Genomic DNA, 13,547 nt, shown 5'->3' with positions numbered 1-13,547 from the left:
TTGAATCTGGTAGAGACCTCAAAGACATAAATCTGCCAAAGGTATGAATAATTTTGTAGCAGAATGCAAATAAAAATACTCCATTCATTTTTAGTCAGATTATAAACTCCATGGTTTAATAAAGAAACAGCTACTCATTGCTTTGGTTTTTTAGCCTTTTTTTATTTTTATTTATTTATTTTTAATGAAATTAGTCAAATTCTAAACCTGAAATATAATCAGAAATCTGTGTCAGCCAGGAAAGGCATGATCCGCACATGTTCAGCAAAAGTTGCCTTTTCTCTTTTTGAATTGTATTCTCCGGTGGGCAGTAGCTCACCGTTTCCTTCAGAACGTGATTTACCATAAGGAGAGAATATAGTTTGAAGAACACTATTGTAAAGACGACCTTTTATTAGTTTTGTAGACCTGTTAATATCAACAGAATACCTTTCACGTATTTTACTGTGAAATTTTGAGAAAAATGACCGTCATTCATCCTGCTCACGTTTTCTGTACCAGCTAAAAAAATGTTACCATGCTAACAAACTGAAGCATGCTACAAACAATAATCACAGGGAAAATAATCTATGCTAAACCGGCAGATAATTTCAAGTTATCAATATACTTTCATCAACACCAGAATCCTAAGTCCAGGCTCAAAGTTGTTACCTCATACGCTCTGATAAACCCACTATTACAGAAACGAGGGAACAAAAGTATCTTCCAGGAACCCAAATAGTCTGGAAACCAAAGGGAAAACACCAAGGTGTCCGATTCTGCCTCTGCTTAGCTCAGTTCCACCTCTTCTCATCATAATTCAGTTATCTCATTTTTTTTATCAGCTTACCTGACCTGGTTTTATTGTGACTCTGACAAAAGCCCAAACCTGAGTTTGTCCATTCCGTTTGTTTAAGGAAGAGCTAAAATTACAGGGACACCTTTTCCTACCAACCTGTAATAACATCCTGGGCCTTCCTAAGACGGCAGCCCACAGGGTGGCCTCCTTTAACAGTTTTTCTTTCACCCAGCAGCAGGTTCCTGCACTTCCCACTCTCCAAGTGTTTGCTGTTTAGGAATGCAGTGCCGACTTGTCTCAGGCTAGCGTCCACACTAATTCAAGTCCGTAGACGCCAGGTTGCCAACACAGAATTGGAAGAACTTCGGATAGAGCATGAAACCCACTGATCCCTGCAAATTTACACACACACACACACCTCCCCCCCTGCTTCTCCACTTGCATGTTGCTACGGCATTCCAACAATAGCTGGCATTTACCCTCTCCTTCCCTCTCCCTTTCTTTCCTCCTGTTCCACTTCTCTGGCTGTGGTTTTCCAACCAGCTGATGTCCATCTATGTCTCTCTATTGCTTCCTGCTTTATCTACATAGCCGTCTTTCACTCCTGACAGACTCCAGGACAAGTTCCTCCTGCCAACACGCTTTTCATTCCAACAGTGAATATGCTTGAGGGGCCCAGAAAGTCTCTGGACCCTTTAAACCCTTTAGACTCTTGCATCCCGGGCATCGCCAAAGTCTTAAAGTAGTCGTGTTGCCATGGACTTAAGAGGTAAACAGCAAACTTCATTGTTTATAGTCCACAATTTCTTAAGTGTTCTTGGCACGTTTGGTATAACACATTGCAATGCCATATATTTCATGCCCAGTGCTGTCAAACTGAATAAAGCTGGGAACGAATTCAATGTCCAAGGGATTTAAAGGTAAGTAAATGACTCAACATTTTAAATGTGCCCATTACAAATAAGTAAAAACAAAATATTCAGTGACAAATATCTTACTCTCAGTTTCTAGATCGGTTTAAGAGTGGCTGGTTTTGTAACGTCAGCTACAATGTCTCACATGCTGCTCAACAGTTTGTTGGCTTAACTACTTTTTAATCCTAATTTAGGAATCCTAAGTTATGGAAGATCCAATTTGCACTTGATTTAAATCAAGTAATAGTGACTGAATGGACAGGCACAAGTAATAGTGACGGTCCACCCAAAGGCTTAGGACTTCCAGACCCCTAATTCTTTGGTAAAATCATGAACACTGTGGACATGGTTTTTATTTCAAGAAAGTGTGGGGATATTATTGTCCTCAATATTAGTCATTTACGCAAAGGTATTTGTAGATATCAAATCTAACAGAAACAACTTGTAAAGTGCAAACTATGTTCAGAAAGCATAGATATACAAACACTTTGGATAGGCACTGAAACAGGCAGGTTTTCTGCTTGAATACCCATTTGGGAGCTGAAAGATACCATCTTTTTCAGATCACTGAATAAGAACAAACAAAAACATGCTAACCTGAAAGCTCTTCGGTGTTGAAGTGGTTTCAGAGTGAAGAAATACTGGAAATCACTACGTCAGAGAGGTGTTCATTCAGGCACTTGCAACAGCTGGAGAACATTTTGTCAAATTGGTAACAACGTGAACCTAACCTGGAGCAGACAAAGGAAACCACTTTGGGTTTTTTTTCCCCCTTTTAAGCTTAAGTACTTATGTCTATATTGAAATTAGCTGGATTCAGAAATGCTTTGGGCTTCAAAAGAGTTAAAGTGTCGCAGAGACAGCTTAGCAACACTGTTTGGCAACAACAGGTGTGATCAGCTGCCCCAGTGTCGCTCATTCGATAACCAATTACTAACCCACAGCTAATATTTGGAATACTATCAGGACTTCCCTCACTGTAAGCTAACAAAAGCTACAGCTGGCTAAACCTTAATGAAAGCTAGCACAGGCACCCTCTAGCACACGTGTTTTTTAGTGAAGTGGTGAACCAGTAGAAAGAAATAACCTCCTCTCACTGCTCCATCTAAAGTAACTCCAATCCATCTCAACTTGCCGAGATCCGTCTCCAGGCACTCAGCTGTGTAGTCCTTTCTCGTTTTGTGAATCTTGTCCAGAGACGGTTGTGTATCCAGGCTTTGTTGATGCTTTTGTTTCGTTTTTTTTTCTACTCCAGGACGAACTCCATTTGAAAGCATTAACAGTGACAGAACTGAGGATGTTTCACTGGAGGCAAAACCGAGAGGCTTCAGTCACCCATACAAATCACACGATTGTTTACAACTGCATTTTGAATAAACGCAAAACTGAATAGAGAATATTGCATAACACTCTCCAGAACAACTCTTGCCTGGTTAGAAGCTATTTTTATTTTTTATGTTATCACATGTCTCTAGCAAGTTTTTTCATCATCCTGCTTTTTTCTCTCTTTTTTTTATACTTCACATTCATGGCTTGTCTGCTGGCATCACAAGCCGCTCTCTGTTTGCTTCCACAAAGAGGAAACTGTAGAATTATGGCCAGAGGGAGGGTGGAAATTGTATTTTCAAATAACGTTTTGAATGCTAAAGGAAAACTTATCTACACGGCAGGTTGAAGATGTTTGCCTGTTTTATCCTTTTTAAGCAGATCATCTCTGGGCTTTAACTCCATCCCCCTCCGTCTCCCCACATCTTCCTCCCTCTTGCCCCGTCTCTGCATGTTTGTTTCTGTGGCTCTCAGCAGGCCTGTCAAACCTGTCAGCTGTTTTCTGAACGAGGAGCCTTGTGCATTTTTCCCCTCTCTTCTTCCTTTTCCTGTTCTTTTACCCAACCCCCACACCTCTGCCTTGTTGTTGTGCGCTATAAACACCAACACCCCTATGCACTTTTCCTCACATGCACACATCGACAAACTCATTCTCTCACTCTCCGTCTCAAGCACATCCTCTCGCCGTCTCGCTCGTTCACACTTTCAGAAGCAGGAACCTGCGCACACATTCACGCAGTTTGCCACAAGAAAAAAAAACAAAAAAAACACTCCTACATAAAGCAGACGGGGGAGCGAAGGGGGGCAGAAGGGGGGCAGAAGGGGGCTATCGTGCGAGCGTCCTGACGAAAAAGAGTGGGCATGAAACGTAAAAAGCCGGTCAAGGAGCGCTGGCAGAAATCAAGCTTCTGCAATCTGTTCGTCTTGCCATGAGGGCTTCATCTGACACAGGTTGACTACGTTTCGCTGCCCTCACTTCCTTCGCCTCTCTGCAAGTGTGTTTAAATCAAGTCTCGGAGCGGCATGCACACTTTTTGACAGGAATTCCCTGCAGACTTCAGGTGCACTTTGCTTTCTTTGCCGGCGATACACACACACGAAAACAGTTGGACCAGGTCAGAGCAAAACAAACAAAAGGAAAGAATATTGCCTAGAGTGTCCTGTAAATGTGTGTGTGTGTGTGTGTGTGTGTGTGTGTGTATTGACATTGACACATGATGCATACCTACAGGTTCTCTCCTGAATGCACAGAATGAGAAACAATGTACTATTGCTGCTCCACTTCATACATGTCCTCAGGCTGGCTGGAGAAAATATAGCACAGTACCATTCATAATTTATAGGCCACTTGCGAAATGAGCTCTCAGCACGTGCCAGCCTTAGTTAGTGTGTGTGTGTGTGTGTGTGTGTGTGTGCGTGTGTGTGTGTGTGTGTGTGTGTGCGTGCATGCGTGCATACGCGCGCAACTCTTATTTAAAGTTGCCTATGGCTGCAACAATTATACCCCCTTCCTCTTTTTTCTTTTTTTCCCTCATGTTTTATATTTGCTTCCCTGCCGATTGTCTGCGAGGGTCACATGACTGCCACATGAACCGAGTCGCGGCTGATGAATCATAGTGAGTGTCAAAACAGGCTGCTGAAAACCAGTTAGACGTTACATCTGCAGTCGCTTGTAAATAAGGGAGGAAAGAGGGGGACATAGCAGTCATCCAGCTGACACCTGATGTGGGAATAATGAATCAGTTTTGTTCCAGTGTTAAGCCAAAACTCACCAAACCTACAGTGGCCTGAAACTTCCTCTATTTTGATAATAAGCCTTGGTTGCAACATTCAGTACTTGAGCCCGGTTAATATTTCCGTAATAAACAACACATTTTATTACACAGCTATCACAGGTTCTTGACCAACTTATTAAAAAAAAGCCACAAATAGTGCTTATTTTTAGCTACATTGCAACAGAAGGGTTCTTAAGAAAGGTAATGTATTGCAAATGTAAGGATTTCTAGAGTATGCTTGTTGGTGATCAGCTGATCAGAAACAAAAATCAAATCTTTTTTTTTTTTTTTTACATTACTTGGTTGAACAGACAACAAGAAGAAAACTCAACTTCAATATCAGGGATGTGTTTAAATGACGTGAGAGAAGACCCAGATATGAAGACGGTTCATTAACAGAAAGTGAGGCTGTTTTTATGCGAAGTGGCACGTTGGGATCAACTTCAGCAAAACAGAAAACAGGAAGCTGAAGGTGTAGCTCTGTTTCACCTGGTCCTGTTATGGCTGGAAATGCTGGCATTAGTTTTGAAAACCTCACAGTTAGGATCATGTGAAATAGTTAGAAACACATGAAGGGAATACTGTTATTCACGCTAACCGCACTAATCGAGCTAATCGGAACATACGTGAGACAAGTGAGCACATTCCTCAAGGTAAAAAAAAACAAAAAACAGCAAACGGTGCAAAACTGCAGGGACGGACACCGACAGACACAACACTCAAACCACCTGCTTACACCGAGAAAGTTCCCCTTCATGCTCTTCAGTATGAGGATAGCAGCACTGTACCGTCATGTAGTTACAGACATAAATATTGACAACATAAACTTTGAGTCTTGTAAGCAGTGAAATGGAGGCCTTGGAAAACTGTACTTTCTCCCCCTGGATGTTTTGTACTTGAGTTGAATTTGAAGGCTGAACTCTTTATACCACCTGGTTATCTAACATCCAGAAAAATGTCAGCTGGCAATAAACTACAACCCTCATCACTAAGGCACGGAGTAGTAAAAATTTCTTGAAGACTAATAAACATAGTGACCCAGAACTTTCGTTAAAAGAAAGTGAGGCTGTTTTTTATGCAAAGTGCTGCGCATAAAAACGGCGTGCCGTATTTGGCCGCATTTCCAAATGTCCACAGTGATCCTTGTGATACTTTACATCTACCTGGCATATTTCGGGGGATGATGGTTCTCAGCCATGACATAAATCGCACTTGCGTACTACAAAACTACTGTCTGTAACTGTTGCATAGACATTATTCATTTTATTCAGTTTTTTTCCTTCGCATCAGCTAATTGGACTCGCCCCAATAATCTCCCTCCAAATGTATTTATGCTCCTTTGTCAGACTCTCCTGCTTTCCTGCAATCTTAGCCCCATTTTTGCTTCCTGTTGAAGTCTTCCCTGTCTGTCCTTCTTGCCTGTTTTTGTAAGTTTTGCCATTAGATAACTTCTAAAATCATTGTGTCTCCCTCCTGCCTGCGTTTGGGTCCATAACTACAACTGCACCACTGAATGTTTTTTGTTTTGTTTTGGGGGGTTTTTAATCCTACGCCATCGCAGTTTTAAAACTACAGCTGAGCTGGCAAGCCGTAAACAAAATGTCCGCTAAGAAGCAGAATGTAGGCTACCAGAATAGATAGCCCAAATAATGTGTATTAAAAATAACTGATGCACATTAATTAGGCTGTTAATATATATTAATAGTATTACATTTGGCTATATGCATACATATATGTTAATGTGTTATTATTAGCACAAAAATATATTTTTTCCATACCAGCCTACCTATAGCACTGTATGTGTTTCTGCTTTAGAGTTGCATGGGAAGTACAGTTCACGTCTATAGAAAAGACACATTTCAGAAATTGGGGTGGATTGAATTAGAGACCCTAAGAGGATGATAGGAGTCGTGCTGGGGGCGGGTATGCCTCATATAAAACCACTTCCACTAGACAAGTAGATGTACTTGTAGCCTAATTCCCTTTACTCCCTACCCAGACATGTACTTTACATTACCAGGAGTCTGCGCCTGAGCACGGATTTACAGCAGGCAGAGGACAACTCATGATCCAGAATTGTTGGGTTTGTTTTCTTTCTACACAACCCATAGGCTGTTCACGTCTAGCCACCCATCGCAGCCAACTTGTCATCTCACACCTTTCTCCCTCTGCCATCCATTCGTCCCCTCATCCTTTCTTCCTAACCTTTGACTCTCTCCTTCTGCCGTTTCCGTGCCATCGTTTTTGCGCGACTCACCGCTGCGCAGCGTTATTCAACGGCGCTCTTTACAGACTGGCCTTTGAAGCATGTTGTTGGTTAATGTCGGCTTGAATTCATTTTAAAACCACAACGCGCGGCCGTTTGTTGGCGTTTTGTTAAAGCAGAAATTATACTTTCCATGCGCAAGCAAAACATGTCCAACGACACATTTAAAAACCATTTTATACTTGCAGAGGACACAACTCCATCACAGACTTGAGAGAGGAAGAGAAAAAAAAAATAGGTCAGCTAGAGAAGCAGGCAGGCACCGTGGGAGGGAGGGAGAGAAGGGAGAGGGGTATTTCTCAGCGACAAACTGCCATACAGTATATAGACTATTCATGAATAAGATCTGTGTAAGCCTTGGGCTCTGCTGTGGCCCTGTTACTATGGCGTCTGTGGATAGGAGCCGAGGAATGTGGCCTTACTGGGCAACAAAGAGAGGGAAGAGAGAGGCTCTGAAGAGGGACTGCTTTAGTCACTGGTCACATCAACACCTTTGGTCCGAGACCAGACTCTACCATTCTCTTTCTCTGCTCTTAAAGAAACGGATGAATCATTTCTTTATGAGGTCCGTCCTTCCCTCGAAGTCGTTTCCCAAAATACACTAAAGATCTGTTATCGTTGTTGTATAAACCTTCCAGACCACTCGGGTCAAGAACCGGAACCAAACACGGAAAAGCGGCATTCAGCATCCGTGCACCACAAATCTGGAACAAACTTCCAGAAGACAGCAAAACAGATGAAACGCTAGAGCGTCTCTAAACTCGACCCGTTTAGGGTCGCCTTTGATTAGTAGAAAACGGGACATTGGTCAACATGTTTCACGTGTATTGATGATTTTTATGATAAAATTTGACAAAATGTGATGTTTATTGCTCGTTTCACACTTTTATGATGTAAAGCACCTCAAACTGCCTTGTTGCACTTTCAGTTCAAATTAATTGAAAGTGCCTTTCAAAAGTCTCCTCTAACCTTTTACAGTTTTCTAACACTACACCCACAAACCTCAGTGTGCATCAGTGGGATACAATCTGCTAGACCGACTCACATCTTATGCAGCTTTAATTTCAAAAAATATATATATATTTGTAACAAATTGCTTTTAAAAGTCACCTAACCAATAACTTAAGAAAGGCAACTGACTTTTGTGGAAAAAAAATATAGAGTCTGCTATCTCGCTCTTCCCTCATCCTAACCTGCTTTTGCTTTCATCTCAGATCTCTCACCTGAATCCCTGCACAGCAGATTACTCCACCGCTAGTTTCTGTGCACATGCGTGCATGTGTGTGTGTGTGTGTGTGTTGTGAACTTCCTGCTGGTGTACCATCTGTTGCTCCTGTCAGCTGACTGGATGAGCCACTGCTTTGGACACCGCTGACCTAACCACGCTTGTGTCCTAATAAATAAAAACTACTGTCTGTAAACCAAAAACATAAATATGTAAATAATAATAATGATTTTAAAAAAAAAAAAAGAAAGAAACATGTCTCAACCTTGTGGCTTTTGGCTGTCATTGTGAGTCATGCCACATGAATCTATAACAGGTGCTGCTGGGGCTTTAGGTGAGACAGCAGCAAATGTCGAAGAAAGAGAAAGAGAGCGAGAGAGAGAGAGAGAGAGAGAGAGAGAGAGAGAGCTGACGAAGCTCATGGACAAAAGAAAAAAAAATGCAGAGGATGCAAAACATGAAAAACCACTTCTCTCTACCAGGTTCTGTCTCTTTGAGTCTTCCTGTGTGTTTGTGTGAGTGATGGTCGAGCAGACCTGCTCACAGTGCAATGCTCCACCATCAGCACCACGACCAGAGTAACAATCACAAACCAGAACACCCCCACCGCCCTTCTGCGTCAGACACAGCTGACCTACTTCCCGTCTAGTCGGCGCAGCGGTTGACTCTGCACTCATCTTGGTCTCTGTCTGTATTGTCATCTGCTACTGAAGAGATCCTGGGCATGTTCTGGCATGTTCAATTGTCATCCGAAATGCCTTTTCTTGTTGACCCAAGATTTGTTCACATGGGAAACATTTCCGCACAACTAGCAGAACAGGTGTTTGGGACAAATTGGCCTGCCAGTCCAAAAACAAGTACAACATTAAAAGAGAGAAAAAAAAATTGGGGGTTCTTCCTTTAATCCAAATGATGGGATGCAATGTTATGTAGCAATGCGTGTAAAATTACTACCTAAAACTGTATTAAGCAAAGAGGGGGGGCTTCTTTATTTTTTTTACAGGTTGCCATTTTGACACAAAGAAACAGTGGACTGATCAGACTTGACCAAATTTCTTCCAACGTCTGAGAGAAGAAACACTAAGATGAGGGAATTACGTTGAAATATCACCTGTAAGATCAATGGGTTGCAGTATAGACTTTAGCCTTACAAGAGAACGTGATAGTTCCTTAAAATACACGTAATGTTTTCACCCGCTAATTAGCTACCACAAGCTCGTGGTGGCCAAGTTCAAGTTTCACACTTTGACCAAAGAATGCGTCAAGTCGACATAGACACGATAACAAGATAGTTTAAGTTCTAAGTTACGATTTCCTAAAATTAGTTTTCAGCAGTGTTGTTTATTTTAGGTAGATTGATTTAGCTTTGAAATATTGACCAAAGGCACACTCAAGAGAGCGCAGCTATTTTTTTTTTTTTACACATTATATAGTTAGTTAGTTATTCAAGTTAAAAAAACATTTCAATAAAAGTTTTTAATCTTGAGTCATTACATATTTTTTCTTTTAAATCTGATCATCTATAATGCAAAACGAACCTAAAACTAAAAAAAATAAAATAAAATCAGCTCAAATATTCTTTGTTTAGAAAGCAAGACTTTGGATCACTCTTTGGTAGAATATCCCTGCTGCTTGTGCTGCATGTCTTTCACACTTTTTCCTTCCACTCAACTTTTTATTAATTGTGAAATGCCAGCTTGTTTAGGCACTGGCCTTTCGTTGGATACCCTACTTGTGGTGGGAGTCAATGATTCTGGAGAGCTTTCAAGTCCTGAGAACTCAACTTAAAATGAATATACTGTACTATTTGTTTTATCCAGGACTTGATTAGCAAAATAATCCAAATTGGTTGCCTTTATAACTCAGGTCTTGATATATTTGATTGTTTTAACAACCACATAAATAAACACTGGCGCAGAGAGAACACTTAGGACACACTCTGTTTCTCCTGCAGAGCTTTGCACTCACTTGTCATGCAGAAGCATTGCAAAGCATGTCTAGAAGAAGACAATACATTCCCCCAATGAACTCTCATGGACAATTTGTAGTTTTGCATAATCTTGTAAAATGATCATCTCCATGTTGCAGTTTGTGCATGCGTGTCCTTGGAGCTGGCCCCAGGCCTTACCAAGTGAGCCAGTCTAGCATTATGCCTTTAAAACACAGGTGTCAAACTCCAGTCCTCCAGGGCCACTGGCCTGCAACTTTTAGATGTGCCTCTGCTGCACCACACCTGAATAGAGTAATTAGGTCATTGGCAAGGCTTTGGAGAACTGATCTACACAAGAAGGAGGTAATTAAGCCGTTTCGTTCCAGTATTTTGTACCTGTAGCACATCTAAAAACTGCAGGACAGTGGCACCTTGAGGACTGGAGTTTGACACCCCTGCTTTAAAAGAACGAGACATGCATGCAGTGAGACCCGGTGCGTGGACACTTCCCCTACATTTTTATTTTTGTTGACCGGCTCAGGAAGGGAGGTGAAGCGGCTGATGGACAGATTATTGCGAAAGCTACTAACGTCAAGCCCAGCTGAGGCTGACTGAAATAAAAATAGGAGCAAAACTACTAGCAAAAGGGGAACAACAGAGTGCAGGTGCAAGAACTCATCCGCTCTTCTGAGATAATAAAGACACAGGAGGAGGCAGGTACTTACAGCATTTCCAATAATGGCATAAAAATGGCCATACAGGCACAATCGATCGCATGGGAAACCAGGTTACTGCATGCAGACTCTGCAACTGCTCTGTGAGAGAAGGCGTTAGAGAGCTGTGGTTTTGTTTCTCAGAGCTCCTGTTTGCAGCCTCCTTTTTCTTTTGCTACCGACACCAACACATTAGATAAGTGCAACAAAAAAAAAACCTTCCAAAAACGGAATCCTTTGACATCACACAAATGCACAGCTTTCACTAAGAGGTTGTAGTAACCACAGGTAGGCTGGAGGAGCACCCTCACAAAATACACTAAAAATCTACATTTCAAAAAATGCAACTGGGGCAAAACTAGATGCATTTTTATAAAATTAAAATAAATAAAAAACTTCATGAGAATCAGCAGGGAGTGGTAGAAAAGGTTTATATTTATCGAAAACATTTAGACTGGTGGACCTATAATGCACAAAATCCAGGTCAGCAAAAATCACAGCTACATCCTCAATCCCACGTCATGCATCATGTTTGTTCTGTAACGACGAGATGTTAAACCAGGTGTCATGTGTGTTAATTCTATTTATGAAAATCATCTTTAATATGCCAGATTTGTGGCAACCTCCCCCCCAATACAAACACACACACACACACACACACACACACACACACACACACACAAACACATATCCGCCTCAAGCAGCCCTTTGCTCTGCTCTGCTCTACTGCCGGCTGTTGTCATTGAGGCTGCACGGTCAGGTGCAAGAAATGAAAGAGCCATTTCTCAGATGTTTCCACACAAGAGAATCCGGCGGATATCGTCTCACCTTCAAAGCCGACAGGTCGATTTCAAACTGGCTCTGAGCTGGAGAGTCACACGCCATGATGGAGAACAACAAAAAGAAGCCACTCTTAGTTTGCCAAATATCCGAGAACGGCCTCTGCTGTCACGACCGAGCGTGTGGTCCTCCTCTCTGGACTCCCCTCCTCTCTACCGTGAGCTCTCTCTTGCTGGACCAAGAGAATATAACGCTGGTGCCTGTCGCTCTGCCCGGCCGTGCTTTGGTTCGGGAGCGCACGGCTAAAGCGCAAAGGCGCGGAATACGGAGGGCGAGAACAGCTCCATGTCTGCCGGGATGTAAGGAAGTACACTGAGCAAAGGTGAAGCGCTGCGGAGGATGGATCGCTTCTGCTGCTGCTGCTGCTGTGACAGCCAGGCGGTATGCAAGGGTAGACGGGAGGAGAGCGCACTGCCTCCTCGGGAAACCACGCCTGTCACCGGGCGGGGTTTGGTTTTGCTCAGGCTGTAAGCGCTCTCAAACTTTTGTTTTTTTCACAATCTTTTCCTCCAAGCTTTCTGTCTAATAACATTTCCTTTTTCTTTTTTTTTTATTTGTGATCAATGTGTCGCGTTGTCTCCAGTGGCGGCTCTTATATGAATAGCGTCCGGGCAATATGGAAAGCCATAAGGGTCAAAAATATTCTCCCTAGGGGAAGTTACTACTAGGATTTTATGCAAAACCCATGTATTAATTCTGTAAAAATGGAAATTAATAAAACTCCATAAGGCTTAAATTCCTCAAAAAAAAAAAAAAAAAGATTTCCAACCTTCAGATTAAACAATCTAAAATACACCAATCTGTACTGATTTAGTTTAATGTTTGCATTAAAAAGCAAAAGCAACATTATTGTCATGTCTTTCTAGCCTGCTATATAATGAAACAAATATGAACTATCAATCTGAATTCTCACACTATTCCCTTTTTTAACAAAATGACATATTTCCTAATTCTTTAGGTTGATTGTTTTCTATGTTGTTGATCAGGGGAAAAAGATGTCTATAGTCGGCAACAAAAAAAAAAAACACAGTCGCTTTTTGAAAACTGTGGCTATGTAGCCAAGTATAATGAACATAGGAATCAGAAATTGGTAGAAATCAGCTTCGTGTAAAAGTCACTGAATTGTCCTAGTTTCTGTTAAATTAAAATAAGATGTAGTTAATAAAAGAGGAATCCTTTGTGCCGTACTTTTCTTCTTAAACTTTTTTTTCATCTTAATGATTTCTTAATTTGTCAATGAAAATGTTGCCCTCAAAAAAGTAAATAAGTGTTGAAATTTTTTTTCTAAGGATCACAGCAAATAACCCTCTGGGAATTTAGACTTTGTGGATCCTGTTACTTTATCTTTGTTTGCTGTCAAAGAAACTCCCTATAATCAACTGACCCAAGATAAGAAATAGTTGGATTTTTTTTAGCTTATATTTCTGTAGTGTTTAAAATACATCCTACAAGTGTCCAAGACTACACACCAACCTTACATTTTCTTTAAGTTACAACATTGCTAAATTGAGTTAGAAATCAGATGCTATGGTCCTGAAGAGCTAAAGTTGGCATGTGATTTGATCCCTCTAAATCAGCGACTGGTTAAAGTGTTTCAGATTTGAATCAAACGGCAACTTCTGGAAGATGTTTTCCACCGGAAAGAATCTGAAGTATTCTTAGTGCAGCATTTCCAAAGTTCACCTGGTGAATGGATGTGGAACGCATGTCCTCTGTGATAATCCTAACTGGAACACCTGGTTAAAACGTGTTTTCTTAAAGCTCACACTTCCATTCACTC

The 13,547-nt window shown here is 41.4% G+C and overlaps 1 protein-coding gene across 22 annotated transcripts in view; it reads right to left on the bottom strand.

Annotated features, from left to right (window-relative positions):
• tnika (TRAF2 and NCK interacting kinase a) overlaps positions 1-12,202 on the bottom strand; it is a 66,530-nt gene extending 54,328 nt beyond the window's left edge. For 5 of the 22 annotated variants that reach the window (XM_008399204.2, XM_008399202.2, XM_008399205.2 and 2 more), the window contains exon 1: positions 11,756-12,189. In XM_008399204.2, the coding sequence (XP_008397426.1) occupies positions 11,756-11,812 (57 nt within the window). In that variant the 5' untranslated portion in view covers positions 11,813-12,189. Of the gene's footprint in view, positions 1-11,755 lie in introns of all 22 variants that reach the window. The other 17 variants (XM_008399193.2, XM_008399194.2, XM_008399199.2 and 14 more) reach the window with 10 other exon arrangements.
• Between the last annotated feature and the right edge of the window lie 1,345 nt (positions 12,203-13,547).

Source organism: Poecilia reticulata, linkage group LG22 (genome assembly GCF_000633615.1).
Source record: "Poecilia reticulata strain Guanapo linkage group LG22, Guppy_female_1.0+MT, whole genome shotgun sequence".
Lineage (NCBI taxonomy): Eukaryota > Metazoa > Chordata > Actinopteri > Cyprinodontiformes > Poeciliidae > Poecilia > Poecilia reticulata.
Note: the sequence above shows the minus strand (reverse complement) of the source record. Positions and strands in the feature narration are given on the sequence as shown.